Here is a 25,573-nt window from a genome sequence, read left to right as displayed (position 1 = left end):
AATCTCTTTAGTCAGTGTTAGAACAGGATGAGAAGGCAAGTGATACGAGATTTGGCCTGTAAAACAAGATAAGGCAGATTGCAATTCATGATTATTTTGAAAGCACCATTCAAAATACCACTGTTGCACAGGTATCACAATGGTCACAGGATCCTGTCCCAAAATCTCATGACAACGCCTGCGACCCTTGATGATAATATCTGCAAAGAGCTCATAAAGTCCTGGAGCTGTTTTCCGAGATCTGAAAGATAAAAATATCCATTCCAAAATATGCAATTGATCTTCCCAATTATCATTCCATTGACACAGTATTCCACATGGTATTTCATGGTCTTTCAAAATAAACAATTGAACACCAACAGAGGGATCTATCCTGTTAACAAATTTGTGTGCTAGGGCTAATTCAACTTCTTCTAGGGTCTTTTTTGCCGCTGAGGTCAATTGCCTCTCATCAGTGGAGGAAGTGATGCCTGACAGCAGATCAAACAATGGTTGCATCTGATGATTAGTTATGCCTAAATATGATCGAATCCAACCTATTAAACCAACCAATTTCTGTACATCAGTAGCAGTTTTAACATCAATGTCTAACTTTACAGGTTGAGGCATAACTTGAGTGTTGGTCACCAACATACCTAGGTATTTCCAAGGCATGTGTTCCTGCACTTTCTCTGGAGAAATAATCAAGCCAAAATCTTTCAAATTTGTCACAGCACATTGTTTAAGAGCTGACAACTGTTGTTTGTTGTCCGATGCCAACAAGATATCATCCATGTAATGATAGCAGTAGCAGTTTTTAAATTGCTCCCTCACTTTTGACAAGGCCTGTGCCACAAACCATTGACAAATAGTTGGCGAATTTTTCATGCCTTGTGGGAGTACCTTCCATTGATATCTTTTATCAGGTTCAGCATGATTTATAGAAGGCACCGTAAATGCGAATTTTTCTTTGTCCTGCTCAGCCAATGGAATAGTGAAGAAACAATCTTTTAGATCAATGACAACTATTTGCCATTCTTGTGGAATCATCGTGGGTGTAGGAAGGCCTGGTTGCAAGGCTCCCATTGTTGCCATTACAGCATTTATCTGCCGTAAATCATGTAAAAGTCTCCATTTTCCCGATTTCTTTTTTATTACAAAAACGGGGGTGTTCCAGGGACTGAATGATTCCTCAATGTGTCCTGCTTGTAATTGTTCTGTAACTAATTCTTGCAGGGCAGTAAGCTTTTCAGTAGTCAGGGGCCACTGGCGAACCCAGACAGGCTTATCTGTCAACCATGCCAGGGGTACAACTGGACGTTCATTGCCCTGCAACACAGTGGCCCCCATTAAAAATCCGTAGTAATTTTGACACCCCATTGAGATAAACAATCTCGTCCCCACAAACTTTGAGGAGCATCGGCAACATAGGGTCTGATGTTAGCTTGTTGGCCATCAGGATGTTTCACATTAATTACAATGGCTGACAGGCCACCTGTTGTAGCACCACCCAACCCGAGGAGTCCAAAACTTGCATGAGTGAGAGGCCACGATTGAGGCCAGCAAAGTCGTGAGAGTATTGTGACATCTGCTCCAGTGTCAATCAAACCTGTTACTGATATAGTTCCTGGATGACATCCACTGGCGGTGAGAGTGCATGTCTTTTCTGGACGGCTCTCTATTACTTTCTCAGTCCAAAACACTTGAGGTACTCCTGTCGATCCAAAGCTTCCTGTGCCGCGACTTTGGTCCACTGCATTTGGAACAGAACTCACAAAAGGTACAAGCTGAGCAATGCAAGTTCCTTTCTGAATAGTGACAGGAGGGTCATCAATGGATACCATAGCATGAATCTGCCCTAAATAATCAGCATCAATAAGCCCTAGATGCACATGAATACCTCTAAGTGTAGCACTTGATCTCCCTATCAAAAACGCACTCAATCCCCGTCCTATCGGACCATAGGCATCAAGAGGCACTTTACATATTTCTTTTGTTAAAATGGTTACTGTGTCAGCGGTGGGTATATCAATCCCTGCGGACCCGCTTGTTGCCCCTGAGTATTGTTCGCAAATGAGTAGCTTTGCAGGGCTGGGAAGGCCCGCATTTGCTGTTGTGGTTGTTGGGGTATTTGTTTCCCCACGCGCCCCTTCGCGCTCCTCTTTGGGTTTCCCGGCAATAGCTGACCATTTACATGATATCTACTTCTGCATTGCTTAGCATAGTGCCCAGATTTACCACAACGGTTGCATACAACGTCGCTACTTGCACTTGGCCTAAATGTTGTTTTCTGGACAGTACACTGTGACTTTACGTGCCCTTGTTGTCCACAATTATAACATTTCGCTGAAGGTCTTAACACTGCAGCAAGAGCTGCCATTTTATGCTCGACTGAACCAACTTTCGAGCAAGCAGTAACCATCTCAGACAAGGTGGGTTCCCCAGGCAAAGTATCAATAATCTTCCTGCAATCTGGGTTTGCATTCTCTTTAGCCAATTGTACACACAATTTGTCTCGCAAAGTTTCATCATCTACTTGTTTCTCAATAGCAGCAGCAAGTTTTTCTGCAAACTGCAAAAATGGTTCTCTTGTTCCTTGTTGTATAGTAACATATTTCTGTTTTGGAGCTGCCATTTCCATTGTTTTAGTTAAGGCACTCATGCCAATTTGCTGAGCTTGTGCCAAAATCGAAGGATCCCACCTTGCCTGTAAATCTGGATTAGCAAAAGGCCCAGAGCCCATTAGGGCATCAACACCCACAGCATGACGAGGGTCGTGTTGAGGCAACTGCATATTTGTTAAAGCAGTGCGCTCAGCCACTCGCCTCCAAGTTTCTTGAAATACACCATATTGTACTGGCTGGAATAGAATTGTAGCAAGATGAGTGATGTCATAAGGTGCAAGCAAATCTGCATTAATCACACGTATTAATTGCATTACCTCTGAGGAATTAATACCAAATTGAGCTACTTTTGATTGGAGGTCTTGCACAACCCTCCAGGCAAAGGTATGATGACTGTCGTTCTGTCCTGTTCCAGGAACTGCTTTGAAAACTGGAAAAGCCATAGGGTTATCACAAGCAACATTTGCAATGGCACTGTTCTCCTGAGGTACTCTTGGAGCACCTAACCTTTCTATGATGTCCCAGTTCTTTTCTTCAACTGCTTTCCTCCTAACAAATTCCCAAAACTCCTGAGGGTGTCGAGGAAGCACAGTGACTTGGCATGGAGGCAAAGTCCATGGGGCAGTAAGACTAGAGCTCTTAGGAGATGAAGGGACCAGAGCTCCATGCCCCAACTCAGGTGTTACTGCAGGCGACTCATCACTTGACTCACTGTTATTGTCACTGTCAGGTAAAGGAGGATATGGCCTTGCAGGTTGTTCAAGCATCTCAGAGGGGAGCGGGGGGGCAGACGGCTGGACCAGAGAGGAGGGAAGCGGGGGGGCAGATGGCTGGACCTTTCTCTCTGCTAAAGACATTTCAGCTACCTGGCGTAGCGGTGTAGTATATACAGGCACCATCTTGAGCTGCTGCGCAGGTGTGAGATAAGGAGGCTTAGAAGTCTGATAAGAAGAGGCTAGGGCAGGTTGCCCAGAAGTTTTGGCAGCTTTCCCAGAAGCTCTGGCAGCATGCCGGGTAACTCCCATGGCATCCGAACTTTCTTCACCAAGTTCCCCATCAGAGCCCCCTTCTACCTCAGCCCCCCCGTCAGATATCAGCCCCGACTCTTCGTCCGCATCTTGCTCCGTTTCTCTCTCTATTCTCCATTCCTTTAAAGCCTCAAAGAGCGAGTTCCAGGTTACTGCTAAATCAACAGCTGTTTTATCTCCCACTCGAATAACTTGCCAAAGTCTGTCCCCGACTTTCTTCCATGCCTTAACACTAAATGCTGTTTTGGGATCAGTGCCAAAATTCTGTGATTTAGCCCACAGCAATATATTACGAAGCTCATAGTCTGACGTATTAATTCCCTTATTTCTTAACAAAACTTTCCATGTAGCCAGAACACTTTCTTCCTCTTTAGATAAATTTTGTCCCATTATTACTAGTTGGTGGCTCACCTACTTCCAGGTGTCTTGATTGAAGGGAATCAGGTCCGGACCTCCCTGTGGCTTCCACCTGCCACTCTCAGCTGCACCAACGCCGCCTCCCCCACTACGTCCCAGTGGGTCACGGTTGCCAATTACTAGGACCCCGTGTGGGCCCCCACCGACTTTGTTCTTATCACGTCGGCGTCACCAAAATGTCGCAGTCGAGGCGGTCACGACACAAAGCAGAGACCACAAGCAGTCTCAGTTAGTAACACTTGGCAACAGTTTATTAATGAAAATGGCTGATCTTTTATACACTTTTCAGTTGTTTACCCTTCCTCTACCTTAGCTATTGGCCACAATAATTCAATACCATGCCATTGGTGAAAAGTTACTCTGACTCCACCTAACTTTCTAAAAATGCTTCATCCAGCTGAAGAATGTTCTTATCTTCCTTCTCTCGATCTCCTTGGTTACGGCCTTGGAGAAAGCTCCTTATCAGCTTCTTCTTCTTCTTCTTACTTCTCGCTCCTTTAGCTAGCAGGCCCGCTGCTAGCCCCTTCCACAAGCCTTATACACATTTGATGTGTTTTCCCTGTCTTATAGCCCCTATTTATGACACTGGTAAGGATCAAACAGAGGTCTAGATAAACCTATTTAGGTTTAGGGATCAAGTAAATCTTTCTTATTAGAAAGGGTTTATTTACTTATTTAAAGAAGTTTAAACTCACAGCAACTTTGGTGAAATCATAAATATGTATCTGAAGAAACCTCATTAATTAGGTTGATAGGCTTCATTCTTCCTTTCATATGTTAAAATTCATAGAAGGAAAACACTTTTTGAAAGTATTCTTTACATTATATCCTTCATTTTAATGACATTTTCTTTAAAATTTTCCCCTTACACTTCTACAGATCTTCAGGAAGCCTGTAGGAACCTAATTTTGGATCTAATCATTCTCCCTAGTTCTTTTTAAAATATTTGTTAAGCTTTCAGTCAAATTGTCATAGCATGGATAATAATGACATATGCTTGTTCCATATAATGTCTATATAAAGCATAAATGCACATTTCCACTGTAGCATTAGCATTAGCATTCCACTGTAGCATTTTCTGTGTCCTTGCAGTAAGAAAAATGTCAGATATAATTACTAAAATAATTAACCTTTGAATGAAAAGCTCCTAATTGTTTTTAAATTACTTTATTTCTTTTAAGTACCATATAAAAATTGCATGTGATAAACAATGCTAGAAGATAATTTCTGTAACATACTGTAACAGCAAATGACTGTATTCTATGCCCTCCTATTCTGTACTGCATACAACTTGGTTTTCAAGACAATTCAGCATTGTTTTTGTAACAAGTCTGGTGATAAAGTGCTTGAGAAGCCTGTTAGAAAAAGAACAAAGCATACATAAGTACAGCTCTAGTGGGTAAAGGTCAGATTGCCAGCCTCTAGGAGGCTACTAGCAATAAATTTCTGTTAGAAAACTAAATCTTTTGGGACAGCCCAATGGTTCCTGAGTTAATGTTCAGACAGGTAAATTCCTAATGCTTCAAGAATGACGTAAAAGTGCTTACAGTTCTTATAATTGCACAGTGTTGAAATGAGGCTTAGAAATTTGTCCCAAGCACACCTTGTAATAAGGTTAAGCCGAAGCATTGCCCTCCTTCATACTAATACAGATATAAAAATTTACAGGTATAGGGTTGTTATTCAGAGACAGTGGAATTTTCCCATTAGGTTAAGGAATACTAATCACATCAGTTTGCAATAGCATTGATGCTGCTCCATCACCATATCCTCCTCTGATCCTCTCTGTAATGTGCTTCATTAATACTCCATTGCCCATCCAGCTTCTCTTTCCCCCTGCAAAGTAGAAAAAGGCTTCAAACACTTCTCTTTCCCCAGTGAAACTTCTTTAAGTATTTGCCCTCACCTCCCATAAGCAGCCAGTACTGAGTTCATTGCTAATTGCTATTTTAATATTTTGTTTCATAAACAGTGAGGTGGGTGGAAGATTTTATCATTGAATGGGCAGCATCCACTCTGAAAGCACTATTTTGCAGTTGTACAATATTGAAACAAATACCTGTCTCTGTGTACTGACTCTTTCTTTATTACGCCTCAGAAAACAGAAATAAGTATGGTGCTGGTGGTTTCATTGCCACACAGTCCTAAGTTAATGCATCTTTAAATAAGCAAAGACAGTTGTAATTACCTTAGCATGAGTTGTGTATGCCAACTCTGAAGTCCCTACCTATAAAATGTCCTAGTGCCACGGTAGGAATTAATATAACCATTGTTCTTAAGATAAAAGATGTGGCTATTGCCCCATGTTACTCTGCAAGCTGAAACCTGAATCCAGGATCAATCTCCATAATTTTGTCAGGTTGAAATACTGAAGTTTCACTTCAGAGTCAATGGAGATTCTTAACCAGTTATCTCAGTCCTTAGATATTTCCTTTCTTTGCCTCGCTCTTTCTCCATCCTCTTAACCAAACCAAATTCCCTTGTGTTAAAAAGCAAGCTGTCTTTACCTGCTGACTCCCCATCATATTTTTTACCTCACTGAACTGTTTACTAGCTGCCTTCCTGGCTCCAACATCACCTTCATCAATATCCACAGACCATCGTTGGTCCAATCCTGTGTTTAAGAGATCTGACAAGATAAGCACACATTCTCTGTTTTGCTGGAAAAGAATGTATGGTTTTGTGTGTGTGTGTGTGTGTGTACATTCTTAATATATTCATTAATATTTACAAAACATATGTTTGTATTTTACCCAAAAACTTAGGAAACCAAGAGACAAAAGCAATCCCGTGGATTAGCCAGCCTAGCAGAAGCTCTCCACATGTGTGATAGTGTAAGAAGTTTAAAAGTTGATGCATATTCTCAGCCTTGCCCATTCTGGGCCCATCAGAGCTAATGGACATGCAGAACAGTTTTGAGCTTATTTCTTCATTACCAAGGGTGGACAGAATATTTTGCATGCACCTTAATGATAAGGAAAGGAAGGGATGTAGGCATAAATATGAGCTAATGTAAATATGGTGGTGGGGGTTAAGAGTCAAAATACTTTATGTGTCAAAAACTTTTAAGTAAGTAACTAAACCTATGTTATTGCTAGGTAGTAAAATAAAAATTAAGATGTTCATATGAAAAAGTTGTTCATCTGTGTTAATATCAAGAGGGCAGAGCAAAGAAGTAGTCCCCAGATTTGTTAATATTCAACTTTTGGTTAAAGTTACCAGCTTTTAATTATGATGAAAACAATGCAGCTGCTTTTTTCTGTGGGACAAAGGTTTGTGTTTAGGAAAAGTTATATGCACTACAGTACAGCAGTTTTGGTGGGAAACAGAGTCAAAACCCCAGTTTCTTTGGGAAAATGCTATTGTTGATTATTTGCAATATATTTCAACTGTGTATAGATTTCTCACAGTTGCCCAATAAACACACTGCTTTCATTCTTTGGAGCGTAACAGTTTCTCCTGTGTTCTCAAGCTCTTTCCAGCTTAGTACAGTGTTTCTTTTGATGGATTGGTTTTCCTGAGTCAAACTTAAGAACTCCAAGCATCTTATCACACTTTGACCAGCTCGCTTTCTCAGGGGCGAAGAAGAGAGGAGACAAAAACCCCATCAAGGCTTGCGCCAGTTAAATCCAAGCTCTCAAGGGATTTGTTTTTCTTTTGGTGTCAGATTAGACGTTCAAACCACGCGGTGTTGTGGGGCCATGGGCGAGTGCCCAGTGAACCCTTAGCAGGGCTAATGCCGGAGCGGCACATTCCAGGCGGCTGATGGGTGCGCGGGCTCTGCCGGCTCTGCCTGCGCTCGCCGTGCCCGGGCATTGCGGGCGCCGGGCATCGCGGGGCCGGGCGCAGCCGCGCTGTCCGCAGCCACCGGCGCGGGCTGGCAGGGCTCGCTGCGGGAGGACAGCCTCCAACGCCGAGGAAGGGACACCCAGGTAAAGGAAAGAGAGAAAGAAAATGTTCTTGGTGAGATTGTGCAGCGAGGTTAATAAAAAGAGAGACGCACCTGGAGAGTTAAACTGTGAATAACCCGAATTCAAGTATGGCGTGTACTTTATGAATTCACTGTGGACTTTAAATTGTCTCATTAACCATTACTGAAGGAGACTTTGAAGAGAAAGAGAAGATAAACTTCTTGCTCTACTAGTCTTGAAAATACTTTGCTATAGTCTTCTAAACTTTTTTACTTTACTAATTTGCATTAAAAGTGAGAATTTAGTGCAGACAGTATAGTTATTAATATGTTGATTTTCTGAAGTTATTCTGTTAGGAAGACTCTACAGCAAGTAGTATAATTTATTATATCTCTGAGGTTTATAGTTCATTGCAAATTCTGTCAGTTGCAGAAGGATAACTGGCATGGGGCAGCACAACCAGATGCTTTCTTTTAAATTTGGCAGGACAAGAAATTATGAGATTAGTAAATTACATATTTTGTCATCACAACTCTGCTGGATAGGAGAGTACATTGTCTGAGATCCAAAAACTGGAAAGTATCTTTTTCTGATGTGAATAAATATTTTAAATCTGACTGTTATTTTTACAATATTACCTTTGAAGAAGCATGATGAAAATTCCAACACAAATTATTATTTTTGGTATATGCTATTCCTACAAGATATTAAGTCCAGCAGATTTTTCAAATAAAAATGTATGGAGACTAAAGACAAAATATTGCTAAATAGCACCTGTAACCACTAGACCCAGCAAGGAATTCTTTTCTCTGTAAAAAGCATAAGAATAAATTCTATATACTGGGACTGGTAAGTGGTAGACATAGCTAGAAATTCTTGTGATGTTATTTTATAGTTTGTGCTACTGACATTCACCAACTCCAAGAAATTTCTTCACAGTAATTTTCACATTTTTCAGAAGCAGAGGGTTCTGGTTTTAAACATGGAAAACAGGATACAGATTGAGTGGACAAGAAGATAACATTAGACAGTGATGTAAGATTAGTTAGTTAAAGTAATATGTAGGTATTACCTTTATATCATTGTAGAGTAATAACTAACATCAGTTAGTTACAAAGGCAAATTCAAAAGTTGTCCTTTCATAGAGGAAAAATGCTCATAACATTACTTAATTCTCAGATAATTTTTACATAGTCCATAGTTTATAGTTCTGTTTATGCTGTGCAGCTAAGTGGGTAATTTTATTATTTAAATGTATTAAGTTAATTTGTTTTAAATGAATTTTCAAAGGAAAGCTTCAAATTACCTTATTAAGTTCTATGTGTGTGAGTGTTTTAGAGAGCTTGCCATAACTCATATTATATGGAGTGAGGATTTCCTAGATAATTAAAAATATTTCAGAGCTCTGAAATTCTCTCCTTTCTTGTTTTGTGTTGGTTCTTTCCTTTCCCCTTTTTCTTTCCTACCCATGTCTCTGTTTGAAAGGACTTCTTTTGTATCTGACAATTAAGACTATGTTGCAGGAAATTTCCTGCTTTTTTGTGAATATGTGATGGAAGAGCTTGAGTGTTATGAACAACCACAGCTACTATTTTAGAGGCTACCTGCTAATCATCTGACTAAATATGTTAAAATTTTCTGTGTTTTGTTTCAAAAACAGAATTTTTTTTTTAAGTGTCCACATAGAAACTGTAGTTTCTGCCTCTGTGTTAAACAGTACTCTCAGTGCTAGTGTAAAAATGTTTCAGGTAATTTTGTTGGTCTGGTTGTAGGTTTTTTTAATTAGAGCTGGCTTAGTTGTATCACTGATATGGAAACAGAGGCGTTTTTAGTGAATAAGCGCAGGGCTTTTTCTGCCATGCAGAAAGGTTTAGAGTTTGAGTTAGTTCTTCTCCAGAGATTTCTTCCTCTATTAAGAGAATATGGTAATAACAAAGAGGTCATCTGGCTAGTGAATAAGAAAAGAATATTAAAACCTTGTGTTGGCTTCTTAGCTCTAGAAGGGAAACATAGTTCTAATGGAATGTTTGCCCTCTACAAAATATGCACTGCTTATCTGAAGAGTCAGTGAAATTTCCTCTTCTGTTTAAAATTTTTCTACAGTTGTGCTAAAGGTTGTATATAATACAAAACCAGAGCTCAAGGCATTTCCTTTCTCTTTTTTAGGCACAGAAATCATGGATAGAAAGAGCATTTTACAAGCGAGAATGTGTCCATATCATACCCAGCACCAAAGACCCCCATAGGTAATTGCATGTTACTTGTATGAAAAATGAAAGTTGTTTTTAAAAAAAGTGACTCTATATATGTATGCATAGTATGGATACGGTATAGTATTGTAAACTTACTCCGAAGGTGTTTGAATTACATCTGCAGTGATGGATTCCTGTGAGAACAATTTGTTTACATTTCAAAACTTATTTCATAAGAAAAAAAAAATAAATCAAGGGTGGATCGGCATCTGTGTTTAATTTCCTTATCTTCTTAGCTCAATATTCAGTGCACTGAATATTTACCTAAATTGGATACATGACAACACTGTTGAAAGCAAACAGATGCATTAAAGTAGCAATTTAAAATTTGTGCAAATCCATGCAAAAGCTGATTACTTGTCCTGATGTTACTTGAAGAAAAGAGATATTCTTTAATTTCATTTTGTACATATTTAGAACAAAGCATGATTTTTTTGAAATACAGAGGAGTCCAAAGTAAACAAGACACAGGGGAAAAAAGGTAATATATATACTTTGTTGCTTCCATACCTAAAGGCTTCAGGAAAGGAATCAGCAGAGCTGGAAAGGGGTTGGGTTCTTTTTGTAGTTTTTTCCCTGTCCAGTTTATACACGCACATGACGCGGGTTTTCTGTTTGTTTAATGTCATAGGTGTTGCTGTGGGCGTCTGACAGGCCAACACATTGGACAGCCTCCAAGCGCCTCCGTTACTCAGAATGAGAAAAGTGAAACCAGGCTGGCTCGCAATGACATCCAGTCGGAGAAGTGGTCCATCAGCAAGCACACGCAGCTCAGCCCGACGGACGCCTTCGGAACCATTGAGTTCCAGGGAGGAGGCCACTCCAATAAAGCCATGGTAACCATGTTTTTCTCTTAGATAGATAATGCTGCTAGCTAAAAGTCAGCCTTCACAAAGAATGGACAGTGCTCTTTCTTAACTTCATGCTAAAGTGTTATTGCCTGTAGGACTGGAATGTATGTTTTTATGTGTCACGTGTCAAAGAGTGGGTGAACAAAATTAACTGTAAAAGCTGGAGTGCAGTGCAAGAGGAGCTACCTTTATGAAGGCTGAAGGCCTTAATGTGCTGCTGTCTTAATTTCATTCCAATGGCTACTCATTGCTCTTTTTCTGAGGAGTTTTAGAATTCATCTTTGATTTCCCATTCCTGGCTGTGTCTGTAAAGCTGACAGATTTTAAAAATACCAAATTCCCATTAATTTTCCTCCAGACGTGTATAGGAGGTAGATGTGTATAGGAAGTATAGGTTCATATTTCAGTGAAGTAAGAGGCTCCAGGAAGTGTCTAATCTAGGAACTACAAAACGTCTTGATCAAGTAGTTACTCCATCCCTGCGGACTGGTATCAAAGTGCATTGATCTGAAGGCTTTGCTCCACTAACTTGGAGATACGTTTCCAGCACACACACTAACCCATGACTGTATTTCTTCTATGTAATATTACATGAAAGGAACAATCTCTCTGACTCTATCTAAACTGCAGAACCTGGATCTTTGGGAATGACAGAGGAGCATGTGCCTAGGACTTCATGGCCAATACACTGCTTTGGCATTGAGGGCAGAAGCTGAGCTCCTGGGCACTTTGCAGAATTACCTGTGCAGCAATCCAGTGCTGTTTTCTGTGCATGAATTCTTCCCAACAGGTGACTCAGGTCTGTCATAAAAAACAGAGAGTAAAGACAGTGGAAATCTCAGGTATTATGCTAGAGAGGGCAAAGTATTTTCCTCAGATGTGTACAGAAGTGCTGGAGTTGAAGTGACTTTTGAAGTGGATGGTTCTGTTTGTGCAGATGGATTGCTTATTTGATAGAAGCTAGAAAGCACTACTGCACCAAGAAACAGAAAATTAGGTAATTTCTCTGAGAGTATCACAGTCATCATATGTTCAATTGATAACCAGCCATCTAAAAATCTGCAAGGCCAGAGGTCCAAAGATACAGTAATGAATGTTATTAACCTTATATGGATTCTTTGCATTGGATCAGTTTTATGAGAAGGGATAAGAGCTTTTTCAGTGATGTCCTTGAAGATTGCTATAAAGTAATAAACAGCTCTGCCCAGACAAAAGTAGTCTTGGAGAGCCAAGCAATAATAAAGGTTTTATGGAAGCTGTTGACACCAATTCTTTTAGAGGATTTCTCATATTTGCTGGGATTCTGATGTCCTGGCATAGTGCCAGAAGAGACAGGACACACTCTAAGTTTCATGATGTGTGCTCAAAGAACTACAGTTGAAGTGCAACTGAGGAGATAAAACTGGAAGTCAGCAAAAGGGAAAGAAAATCATTGTCCCAGAGTGCAGTCAGGAGTGAAACCATGAACAATTCAGAAAAAAAGAAAATGGAAAAAGAGACTTAAACTCCCAGAAAACTAAATAACAATTTAAAACTTAGGGATAAAGACAATGCATTTGTTGCTGGAAATTCTCCAGATTTATTGTGTCAGAATAAATTCTCCAGATTTATTTTGTCAGAATAAATAGAATCAAAAAGCTGCACATGCCATCTGTTTGTAATCATTAAACCCCACCTAAAACATGGGAATAAAACACATTCTCCATTCATTAAAAAAAGCCTATAGAATCTCCTGAAATTTGATTATTCCACTGGTGGGAAAAGTGCTTCAAATTAAACAATCCAGTAAATACCTCTCAAATGAGTTTTGTGATTGCTTTCCACCAGTGAGGAAAATGCCTTACATAAGACCAAAACACAAACAAGGAGGCTTGCATAACAATTTAAATTGAAATGGATAAAATAATTGTGTTATAATGTTTTTGCCACAAAAGCAACATGAAGATGTCCTTGTGTTCATATTTCCATGCCCAAACATTGTTTTAGGGTAGACTATGGTCAAAAAGTTGCCTAACTGCTTTTGCTGTTTTATTAATAGAAAGTTAAACTCCTACCTTTGCATTTACTAGGTACTAGGATTTTCCCATAATAAAATAATAAAATATAACAAATAATAAAATTTTAAAAATCCAAAGGTTTCTGTGGAAGCCAAGAATTTGATCAACCAAAGGAAACCACCAACTTTTTCAGCAGAGGAGGGAAAGAGGAGGCTTATTGATAAAATAAGGCTTGAAAAAAAAGGAGCGAGTACATAGTAGCTACTGGAAGTATTCTTGCTCAGCTGTACATTCTCAAGCCCAAATGCAGAGAATCTGATCAGTGTAGATAAGGGAAGAAAGATAAAGGGGAGAAAACATGATAAATATTTATAAAAATGTTTTTTTATACTGGCTATCAAATAATGCTATAGCATATAAGCTGGTTTTTGCTGGCAATCATGGTAAGTTTATATTTTACCTATTGGCTAATAAAATAACCTTACAAAGCAGCAAGATTTGGCAAGCTGGCGAAATCAAGAAAATCCTCAAGGGAAAAAATTGGCATTAAATTTTCCACCTATTCCCTATTTTATTTCCTGAAATGGATGCCCACACATGAAAATCACTAAGCTAAGGAAACACCAAACTGAGCAGTATTTTCTGGGTCTGTGCTAACAGCAAAATTGTTAAATTTTTCTGAATTGGACTTCAGAGAATTGGGTGGGGTTTGTTAATAGGAACCATAACCTTAGATTTATAATTTGGAAACCAGGAGTCAATTAATGGAACAGACTAGTTCAATGTAAAACTGATAGATAATTGCTTTCTCAATTTGAAGTAACAGAATTAGATTTTAATACAAAATATATAGTAAGTGTAATAATACTTTCCATAATAAAATATTATATCAGTTGCCACCAGACAACAACAAACAGATCTTTAGCTGTGGAAATGAAAAATATATTGACATTCTAACAGAACATATGGATTTGGAACAATTCAACAAAGATATAGGTTTACATATTGTAAATAGAATTTACTGAGCCATTAATTTCATTTCCACAGCCATGCAGAACAAAAATTCCCTAACAGAATAACTTCTGCTAATGCCATGGAGTTGTTAAAGTATCTTCAGTGCATCTCCATTATCCTCCTTAAATCAATTATACAAATATCTTAATAATTTGTGCAGGATATTATATAGAAACACATAGGTGAGGTTAGGTAACACTGGTTAACAAGGTCAATTACTAAAAAGGCCTTTCCTTCCATTTCATGCCACCACAGATGATTCTGCAACAAGACTGTGGTATTTAGATCTCTGTCAATCTCATATTTTCTTTACAAGTGACTCATCCCATTATAAGTAAGAAATGCAATTAACAATTTTGCTTGTCTGCAATTATTTTAGTTTTATAGCAGATTTTCAAATTTAACAACTGTAAAAAGATGTGAGAGGCATGTGGATGCACATAAATTTTATTAATAGGTTTTGCAAATAAAATTGAGAAAAATTCAAGAAAGCTAATAAAATATTATCTGCTTATGATAGTCAGCTCTTTGCAGCTTAAGTAACACGCTTATCTAACTTTATACTAGCATTTTATTAAATCAGAAAGCAATTATCAAACTCATGTGAGTGATTCCATTCCATTTAAGGGCAATATTCTAAAAAATTTGCAAATGTATTCTGTTCATCAGTGTACCAATTAAGACAATCTTGCAGAGATGCATTGTGCACTGCACTTTTGAGCAAACTAAACCCATTTTTTATAATACACTATCTGCCTTTAGACGCACACACACACCCCCTTAATGTTCTCTCATTAACTGCTGGGCCTGGACTGTCTATAAACTTCTTTAAAGGATTGCTCTTTGCAGAACTAAAATTTCCTCATGGTTTTTCAGGGTTAAATGGAAGATGGCTGTTTGAAAAGCCTTTGGTGAGTTAAATAGATTCCTCCTCACTGAATGCATTTCAATTATACATTTCATATGCAGAGTAAAATCCTAAAATAAGTTTGCAGCTGCAAAAGAAAGGAAGTTTAGTTCAGTGTTATCTGCTTAACTTCTCTTATGGTGTAAGGAAACATGAAAAAGCATCAGTAAGATTCCAACATTAACAGTTACTTAACCAAAGCTGCTAATATTCAGATCCTTAAAACTTTATTATTTGGAAGTCAGTCAAGGAAAAGGTATTTTTCTCGGTTTAAAATGCATTGAGTTTTATAAAAACTGTATTAAAAGGATGCCAAAAGTCATCAGGGCTTTTGAGAAGAAAAAAAAGATAATCATATAACTTTCATAAACCATGAAAAGACAGCAAATATTGTTTCTGTTATAGTAAATTACTTCCTAAAAAATATTTACATAATTTAAAAGATGGTGTTCTACATGGAGAAAAAGGGGAAATAACACAGAAAAACCTTTGTCCAAAGCCCATTTAAATCAATGAGGGTCCTTTCACTGATTGTTTAGTGGAACTAGGATTAGGCCTTAAGGTGTAAGAGGAATTAACTTAATAACTTATACAGAACCAATTTGGTTTCAGTCTAAGCAGCAGAGTTTTTGTTTAATTCAGTGACAATTACATCTAATTTTTTTTTTTTTTTTTGGTGAGGATCACACTTTTGGGGCAAGTGGTGGGCAACCAGTCTTTAATTTGAAGGTATATCTGTAATGGTAGAAACTTATTTAAGTTACCAAAAAGAAACATAGGAGCAGTGTTAGAATTCAGATCACAGAATGTTGTCTGAATAGATTTACTTTCAGAAATACAACAAAATTCTGAGTCTCTTTAATGAGACCGTCTCTGACGGTCTCATCTGCAATCATTCACCAAGTGCTTTAATGAGACAGCTGTGCTTAAGTAACAGAGTAGTAATTCTCTTTCTCAGGAGCTTTGACTTTTGCCCTAGAGCACTGGAGTCAAACTTGGAAGTGTCTGGCCTTTTGACTGGTGGTGGGCATAGGTTTGTTTTAGAGAACACTTGACAAAAAAAGTGAAACAACAAATGCACCCTTGCTGACTACCACCGTGCTGGTCTGGGATGAAATGGGCATTGCAGCTCGAGCTTGATGCTTTGTCCTTTCACGTTCTGTGTTGATGCCAGTCAGGCCAGTCTGTAGGGTTTGTGATTCAGAACTGTACTTTTGCTTCCTAACTTGCTCTGATTTGCCAACACATAAAAACTGAATTCTTGCATCCTGTCCATATACTTCTCCCATAAAGAAAGGGCTAAATCATTCCCCATTAGAACTGGTAATTTCTACAGCTGACAGATACCCCAGGCATGGAAGTTCATAGCACAACAGCATAGTGGTTTGGCTTAGATTCAAATTTTGTATCCTTATATCAAATTGTAACCTCCAGAGGCTATAGCAAGAGAATTCAGAAACAAAAGAAATACTCATTAACATTCTAAGCAAAATCTGATAGCAATAAATATTCTATTACAAGATTGGAAGACAAGAATTTTTGTTACAGGCTAAAGTGGCCTTAAAGGTGTGATTTATAACTTAATGTAAACTTTTAAAAATAGGACAGAAGAATTCTCTTTTACTTACTAGCTAACCTATTAAGTAATGGCAAAAGAGTAAATTCAAGTATGCCAAACTAAAAATTCCTTCTCTAAGAGAAAAATTTTTCAAATAGCCATAAAAATTGAATGCTATGTGCAAAAAAAAAATCATGTTTGGCATCCTTACCAAAAACTTCTAAACCACTAAATCTTATCTTCCTTGATTTAAATTTTAATTTACATGAAAGAACCTTAGATATTTATTTTTCATTAAATTTCCACTTTGTAAAGTAAAATTATACTAAGTGTAAAGGGAATTTTCTTGTAGTATAAAAAGCAAGCAGTTGCTTCTAATACAAATTGTCTACATTTCAAATAAATGCAAGAAAATACTTCTTTTGTAATCACTTTATAGATTTATATTTATTGGAATTCAGAGGTCTTCATGTATAAGAAGAGTAACACACAGACTTAAGAAGGTAGGGACAGTGAAATCACACATTCTGAGGTAATTTTTTAAAAATCTAAAGAATAAAAAAACGAAGAAAAAAGTAGTCACTGTCCAGATTAGTTAATACACATCTGATGCCATTTGTGCCTTCATCTTAGCATCATCCCAGATGATGCAACGGCATGTTTTCAACATATTTTCAACATATGGCCATTACCAGTATGAATTCACCTTAATTATCTTCTGAAGACTTGCAGTCTGTCTTCACCACAAAGCAGAGTGAGGTACCAGTGATTCCAAACCAGAAGCTCTGTAGTTTGACCAACAGAGTTTTCATGTTGGCCCCATGAAGGATGCTGTCTGTGAATGCCTCCAGGTGTCCTTTGCAGCCTCAGATCTCCCTTAAGACATGAAAAGGGGAATAAGGATCATTCTTCTTATTCCACACTCTCTGGTGTGTTAAAACTTTGACAACCCTCAAATCCCAATTTAAAAACTTTTAATGTCTCAGTCTAGTCAGTGGGATCAGGTGCCATACAAGATTTTATTTCACACTGGAAATTGCCCGAGTAGCTACTGAGGAGGCAGTTCATCTATATTAATGAGCTTGACAGACATGAACACTGTGTTTTTATGCCCAGTAGCTGTTGTGGGTTTCACTGGCTGCTGCAGAGAACATTATTGGTGCCCTGGGGTGAATGTGCATTCCCAAGTTCTTAATCAGCTTTCAGTTTGGCTGCACTCCCCCCACCACTAATTGTGCAAACAGGTTTCTGCTTCCAGAAATGTTACCAGTAGATGTTTACTGTGCAACAACCCATTCTTGCAAAAAATACTGTTTATTAGTAGTTTCCTCTGGAAAATGTCAGGTCCTTATTTCTTAATCAACTAGAAAGGAAACCACTTTACTATCATATGTTTTTTGTTATTATTTTTGTTTTTCTTGCTAAAAGATCATGAACTTTTGGCAAGAAATACTGATTAGATGTGTCAAAAAGTGACAAAATTATTACAAAATGTGTATGGATATTATACTACCTGGCATGTTGCATTAAACAAATTAGGACAAGTTATTCCACAGGCTGAAGGCCAAGGTGTGCACCTGATGCCTGTGCTGACAACCCATCAAGGGAAAGACTGCTGAAGCTGCTCTATAGGTATTGATTCAATCAGAAGTTTGACAGATGAGTGAGTGCTTTCTGCAACCTATTTTGTTTCATTAAGAGGAGCTTCCGGATCTTAGCAAAAATGGAAAGAATTTTTCCCATTTTTGCTACGTAACTAGAAATCAAAAAATTATTACGTGCCCTGTCATGGGCTTTGTGAAACAGCAACAGAAAGAGCAGGAGAAAGGCTTGTAACAGAGAGAGACATGTATTTGTGTGACACAATAGTGCTGTAAGAATTTTGAATGCAGTTGTTATCTTTGAGCACACACAGATGGGTATGATCTCCCCTGGCACAAATTGCTGCATGTGTGGCACAGAACAGTCAGCAACTGGAAATACAAAAATTTGTTTCACAGCTCTTTTAGGATCTAGAGTTTTCTAAGGCAAGATCATGAAATTGTACATAGTTAGCATTCTTTCATCTGGAAAGTATCAGTTTGGTAGTTTTGCTCAGTTTAAACCTATGTGTGCTTGAAGAATGGGGTTTTATCCATTATTTCTTACCTTTTGAGGGTTTGACTTCAGTAATTTGAAAATGAGGTGTAAGTTAATACAGTTGTGACCCTGACTACCTAGGTCACCTTTGGCAGACCTCTTATATTTTTGGTCCAGCTTTTGCATTTATAAATTGTAAACATTAATCTTTCAAACACTACTAAGGATTTAAAAACAATTAATTTCTTAATTTCCTAAACAAAGAAAATTGTCCAGCCTGTGAAGTGCTAGTGTTCCATTATTCCTTGTTTCTCAACTAGGAAACTAATCATCAGGTTAGCAAATAGTTACTGGTTTTGTCATCAATAAAGTGATCTCTTGGGCACAGATAATATACATTAGAAACCAGCGGGTATAACCAATCTTCTTTTCTCTACTCTCTACTGTTGCCCTTGTTCCTGCAGTATGTACGTGTGTCTTTTGACACAAAGCCTGACCTTCTTCTGCATCTGATGACCAAAGAGTGGCAACTTGAGCTCCCCAAACTTCTCATCTCTGTGCATGGGGGCCTTCAGAATTTTGAACTTCAGCCAAAACTCAAACAGGTCTTTGGAAAAGGACTTATTAAGGCTGCAATGACAACTGGAGCATGGATATTCACTGGAGGAGTAAACACAGGTAAGAGCAACATTGAAAAAAAGCACAGTGGCACCTAAGAGACTTCATCACAAAAAAAAAGGTGGGGAAAGTAGGAATTATGACATTAGAAAGCCATTCTATGTTTTATTTTTTTAGTAATTTCTGTACTATCTGAAAACAAGAAAATGCAAAGTTCATACCAACCTGGCAGCTGGTAGGTATAAAACAGAATAAAAGGTTCACTAAAGTATGAAAAGCACACTTTGGAGCTGAAAATAAAACCTTCTGCAAGGCAATTGTATTAGTATATCACCAAGGAAGACTTTTATAAGGTCAGCTGTAAGCTGCATGGAAGGACTACTAGTCAAAGTCCAGCTCTTATTACACAAAACCGAAAACACTTTCATCCAGAAAGGACATGTATTTTATTTAGTCAGGTGACCCAAAGTATTAAAGGAAAAAAGTTCTGGGTTTTGGATGTGGTGGGAAACTTCTTCCTTACTTGTAGAGAGTTCAACCTAATTTTTTGCTATTACATTTTCATCAAGAGCTATATCTGCCATTTCTAGTCAAAGAGCATCTGTGATACACCAATCACGTGTCCCAGAGACGCAAGACAGCAGCTGGCCCAGCACTGCTAGTAGACAGCATGTACACTTTGGGAATAAGCTGCAAAACATAGATCCCTAGACAGAAAATTGTGGCATTGACATCTCAGTTACCCTCCCTGGAGGAGGCAGAAAGGGGGAGAGATTCGGGGAAAAGTCAAAAAAGTTCTGCTACAGAGAATTGCAAAAGGTTTTGAGCTAGGACATGAACTTGTAAATTCTTTTGTCATTCTCATTTGCTGCAGTAACAAAGCTATAATTTTTACTTTAGTAAGAGTGTATCTTCTTATTGTCTCTGAAAAACAATGTAATCATTCTATCGTTAATTTTAGTGCATGGTGGATCAACTCCTACATGTTTGAATATAAATGCTTAATAGGAGTCTTGGACTTGGTTTTCAGAGCACATCAGATTTAAAGCAGTATTCAGTTTTATCACAGCAGCACTACAAGTAGCACAGAATCATAGAATATGTTGAGTTAGAAGCAACCAACAAGGACCAAAGAGTCCAGCTCCTGGCCCTGCACAGGACAGCCCCAGGAGTCACACCATGTGTCTGTGAATGTTGTCCAAAGAATTTTTGAATTCTGGCAGGCTTGGTGCCTGAAGAAAGCAAAGAGGCATAGCTTTTGGAGTGTTAGAGAAATAGACAGAAATGTAATATGCCTCATACCTCCTTAAAATAAAGAATAAAATCAGATTAAATTTGATCTGTGCAATCTAGTGGTAATTATATTAGTTGTCAGACACTCTTGTCATGGTGATGGGAAAGATAGATGTAAGCTTTATGTTAAAATAACATCAGAAAAGTGTACGTGTTGTACACTTAATGCAGTTGATTACCACAGCAACTGTAGAAATCAAAATATAGATTTTTTTTTTAAAAAAGGACAGATGATAACACTTGTACTTGGCAAATGCATAACTGCTTCCTACCGTTTTTCAAATCCTCATATTTGCAAATGTCAAAACAATACAAATGGACCAGGAAAGTCATCATAAATGCTGTCAGAAAGGACTGTTTTTCCTAGACAAAACATTGTAATTCAAGTGTCTCTCTGCTGTTTTAAAAACAAACAATTTAAAAAGAAATTTTTCAATGTCAGTAATCTCTCATTGTTGTCTTTAATTTCTGGAGGAAAGCAGTTGATTGCTCAATGACTAGGTTTTCAAACTGCATAGCTGAAAATTATTTGTGAAATCATAAAAACTGAGAATTTCTTGGTACAGTCTCTTTTGTTGAAGATGAATATTAAAACTGAGTTTCTCTTAATGAAAATTATAACTGAAATATGCTGAAATACTGCTGTTGGGCTGAGAATCAGTGACATAGGAGAGACAGAGCATACCTGGCTATAAACATGAATGTTGTTCTGAATATTCATGTCATGCTGAAAATTGATTATTCTAAACAAGATAAATTTTTGCAGTCTGGGCAGATTTTCTGCTTTAAATCCTTCAGGCTGTTGGATAACAGCTTAGTTCATAGCTGATGGCAGGTATACAGGGTTGGGATTTTTTAACCTCCACCACAGGAATAATACTAGACTCAAGGACACGGGATGTGTTAGGTTATGGGGAGTTTTCTTACATTTACAGTCATTTACAGTTCAGAAAACTAAAACCAAAATCCTATCAATCCTATTTCTATCTGGTCATCTTGAAATAGTGAAATTTAAACAACATGGAAACTCAGCAATTGAAAATCAGATACCATCTGCAGCAAACCCACAGGTCTGCTTCAGTGCAGCCACATTCTAAAAATAGTTGTTAATACATAGATTAAATTAATAATTAAAAATATTTAAATTATAATTTAAAAGATTATTTAATTTTAAAAAAAGGAGAAATTGCACTTGTCCTTTGCACAGAGATACTACTGAAACACTGCCAAAGCTGGTCTAGGGTAAGCAAGAAGCCCTTGGAAGAATGCTGGGAGGTAGCCATTCTCTCTGTACTAATTTCTGTTTTTTCACTGGTTCCCAGGGTGGGTACTAATACTCTGCTGGGAGCTATCTCAGGTGACTGAGTTTGTTTGGAAAGAGTGGCAGAATAGCTTCATCACAGAGTAGCATAATGATGTTTTCACATTTCCATCCTTGATTGGGAGCATTTGTGTACGAGCTGCACTTCTGAGGGAGTTGGGGGGTGGGGGGCGGGGAGCACAATTAATTCCTATGCTTCTTTCTGTGCCTGGAAATACACAAATGCTTGCATGCACATGTGAGCACAAGTGCAGACAAATAAGCGGCAATGAACAGTCAGCATTTCCATTCTTCTTTCTAAAGCTGTGTATTTTTTCCTATTACTTCATTTCATAATTTTTGGATTTAATAAAACAGATTCAAGGAAATTAATAATAAGAAATAGGACTGTATTTATAGTTTTACTTAATTGTAATGATAGGCACAGGTATTCCCTAAAAAAAACCAGGTCTATACAAAATCCATGTGATAATGAACGAAAAAGACATAATTATAAATTTCTGTTTTATGCTCCTTCTTTGCCAGGGGTCATTCGGCATGTTGGAGATGCCCTGAAAGATCATGCCTCAAAATCTCGAGGGAAGATCTGCACCATCGGTATAGCTCCCTGGGGGATTGTGGAAAACCAAGAGGATCTGATCGGCAAAGATGTAAGACCTATATAGACATGGATGACCTCCAATATCTATAAATCTTCCAGTTATTTTTCCTGTCCTCTCCATCTCTCACTTAGCAATTTCTCTTAGAAATCTTATCTGCAGCAAAAAGTCAATATATACACAGATTTTCCATTAGGGTTGATGGCAGGTTTTGCCATGGCAGCATTAAAAATTCTGTACTGTATGTTATTTAAAAATAAATTATCAGGGCAATTCATTAAAAGCTGTTCTTAAAAATATATTAAAGCTTCATCCTTAGAACTCTATGAACCCAGAAAGATGCTTAAGAGAATACTGATTGCAAAACTTGAAATCTGGCTTATTTTCAAGCAATACTATAATGCCTTGGTTTCAATTCAAATTCAAAATTTCAGGCTATCCTCCTTAGAATATATTCCCTCCACAAATTTTTATTGATGTAATTTTGAAAGGTCCTATTGGGTGTTGTAGATAAGAGCGACCTCAAATAATTCACCTTTAGCCACTTTCTGAAGGACAGGGCTGGGTGTTTCTCCTCTTCTTTCACATCATTCTTCTCTTTTAATATTGTAATACAGTAAGATTAACTCCTCGATTTTTAAATGAATGAATAGTTCGTCTGCACTGGTTATTTGTTATCTGAAACTTTTCTGAACCTTTTTTGTTCTCTCTTCTGGTTCATTCCTAAGAAATCTGTCTGAGAACTAGTGACTAACTGTGAGTGGAGGAGTTTTAAATCTGCATGAAGAACTTCTTCCTGGTCTTCATTAGCCTAACACATTCTTCTCTGTATGTTCTGTATCCATGTCCAAGTTGGGAAGGGGAAGAAGATTCAAGTATCTCTTAAGTCAGGGAAGTTACAATGAAGTTATAAAGAAAATTATCCAACTGGAATTTTTTGCAATCCATTATGAAAGTGCAACTCTTAGGGGGAAGTGTATTAGCATGGAGTTTGGTGCTCTAATACCCCAAAAAAAGGCATGATCAGAGTTTGCCACAGTAATTCTGAGTCACCAATGAGCTCTTCTGAGGTGCAGTGGAGAAGGTAATTAGCAGTAAAAGATAATCACAAGGATGTGTTGTATCTCCTTAAAGAAGTGTAATGTACACATCATTTTCAAATATATAGTCTTTAGTGATTAGGCATGGGGTTCTGGAAACATAACAGGAACAAAGTTAAGAAAAACCTAAAATTAGCCATGAATTTTCAAACATTTCTATTCCTTTATTACTTTTTTCCTCCTGTTGCAAACTTACCTCAGTTCTGAGGCAGTCACTGCCTGTTTAAGGGGATCTGGAGCCTTCTTTTGCAGAAAAAGCTAAAAATACCCTTGATTTCCCAGATGTTCCAGCCAAGAGAGCAACTCCCCTGACTTTTGATTTCTTTAAGCTATGCATTCCTCTAAATATCCTTTCAATTTATCAGGAAACCAATAAGTTTTATGGTAATTTTATTTTAAAATAAACAACTTTTTTTTAAAAAAAGCCTTTCTGATTACATCATAAAAGACTTAAAACTTACTCTGATCATCAGATACAAAATGAAAAATGTTTAATATAAAGTTAGAACTAATTTGAGTAGGGTTTTCTATTAAGGCAGACACAAGTATGTCAGTAGGGTTACAATTACAGGGTCATCACTAAGACAAAAATATTTCAAACTCTACCTTTGATAGACAACATAAAATTTATTCTCTCAACCTCCTGGCCAAAATAGTTTTATGAAATTATTGATCAATGGCATGATGTAATGCTGAAGCACTTCTGGTTTTATCCGTCTCTGATGCACATGTAATGAAATTGCTTTATGCTTACTGATATCAAATTTCATCTTCCATTTAATTACCTCCTCAGCCTGTTTTATGAAGACTTTAGTCCACTGAAATATTTGTAAGCTTTTCACCCTCTAATCAATCACAAATCCCTTACACCTATGTCAAACAGAATATTACACAGCTTGAGGTAGGCCATTTATGTCACTAAATCTTCTTAGTAAGAGCCTTCACAAAAATTACCTTTTCCTTCTCACTGTTTTCCCACGCTTCCCCCCAGCTTTCCTCAGTTACTTATGCCTCAAAGGACTTTCTCTCTTATTGAATGCATGCAGTTTCTTTAGAAGCATTTGGTGAGGAAGCTGTTTTGGAAGCTTTTTAAAAATCAAAGTGTGCTATATTGACTGGCTCATTAGAGGTGAATGCTGTGAAATGAACCAAGAAGGGGAAACGTAAATAGTACCCTCAGCATGTAAAATGAATCATCATTAAGCAAGAAACAAAGGCCACAAAGGATTATACAAGGGGGGGAAAAAGTCTACCAGTAGTAAAAGACTTGATGAACTCTGGCATCAATGTGGATTTATGCCTATATGCACTATGTCTAGTTAAATTATGATCAGAACTGAAGAGTTATGAAAACATACCCTTCCAGCATCAGACAGAGGCAGAAGACTGTTGTGGTCATGGGTTTTGGAGGGCCAGGGGGTGCAGAGGGGGAGCTGTGGTCATTGCAGGTGCCCCAGCACGTGTGGCCTCCCTGTGCTCAGCAGAGGGGCTCCTCTGCTAATGCCTCAGCCTTATGGATCCAGGAGCCAGAGCTGAGGGCTTTAATTGTGTTTACCAGCCCTTCCAAGTCAGTCAGCCTTTGGGAATCCTGGGGGACTTCCTCAGAGTCGTAAAGAAAACTGACCAAGTTAAAGGAAATATTATTGCTGTTTGCTATTTGTTATATTGTGATGTTTAAAGATCCCTAAAGATACATGTCTTACTCCAGTACTGTGAAAGCAATATATCAGAAAATAGTGCAATTCTTAACACTCTCAGATTCTAATTTAGAAACAAAGGACACAAGGGAGTTAGTTGCCTTATTTCCCCATATCTTCTGATAGAACTGAGAAAGCAAAGTGGCTTGCTCAGTCTTGTAGAAAACTGTGATTATAAACAAGTTTCTTCCTACACATTGAACCATTCTCCCTTCTAAAAGAGTTCACTTTGTAAGTCATTGTAGTATGAATGTCTCTATTTTCAGGGTCTGTTCAGTCCTCATTTGGGTTTAATTCCAAGTCACCTCAATAGGAGACCAGGGTCAAA

The 25,573-nt window shown here is 37.9% G+C and overlaps 1 protein-coding gene across 3 annotated transcripts in view; it reads left to right on the top strand.

The window, feature by feature from the left end:
• The window catches only part of TRPM3 (transient receptor potential cation channel subfamily M member 3), a 386,409-nt gene that overhangs the window by 241,650 nt on the left and 119,186 nt on the right, over positions 1-25,573 (top strand). For all 3 annotated transcript variants that reach the window (XM_058043663.1, XM_058043665.1, XM_058043664.1), the window contains exons 2-5: positions 10,126-10,205; positions 10,843-11,047; positions 19,082-19,295; positions 22,375-22,499. In XM_058043663.1, coding sequence (XP_057899646.1) covers positions 10,126-10,205; positions 10,843-11,047; positions 19,082-19,295; positions 22,375-22,499 — 624 coding nt within the window. The remainder of the gene's footprint in view (positions 1-10,125; positions 10,206-10,842; positions 11,048-19,081; positions 19,296-22,374; positions 22,500-25,573) is intronic.

The sequence above is a fragment of the Melospiza georgiana genome, chromosome Z (assembly GCF_028018845.1).
Source record: "Melospiza georgiana isolate bMelGeo1 chromosome Z, bMelGeo1.pri, whole genome shotgun sequence".
Taxonomy (NCBI): Eukaryota; Metazoa; Chordata; class Aves; order Passeriformes; family Passerellidae; genus Melospiza; species Melospiza georgiana.
The sequence above is the reverse complement of the archived record's forward strand: the minus strand, read 5'-3'. Positions and strand labels throughout refer to the sequence as shown.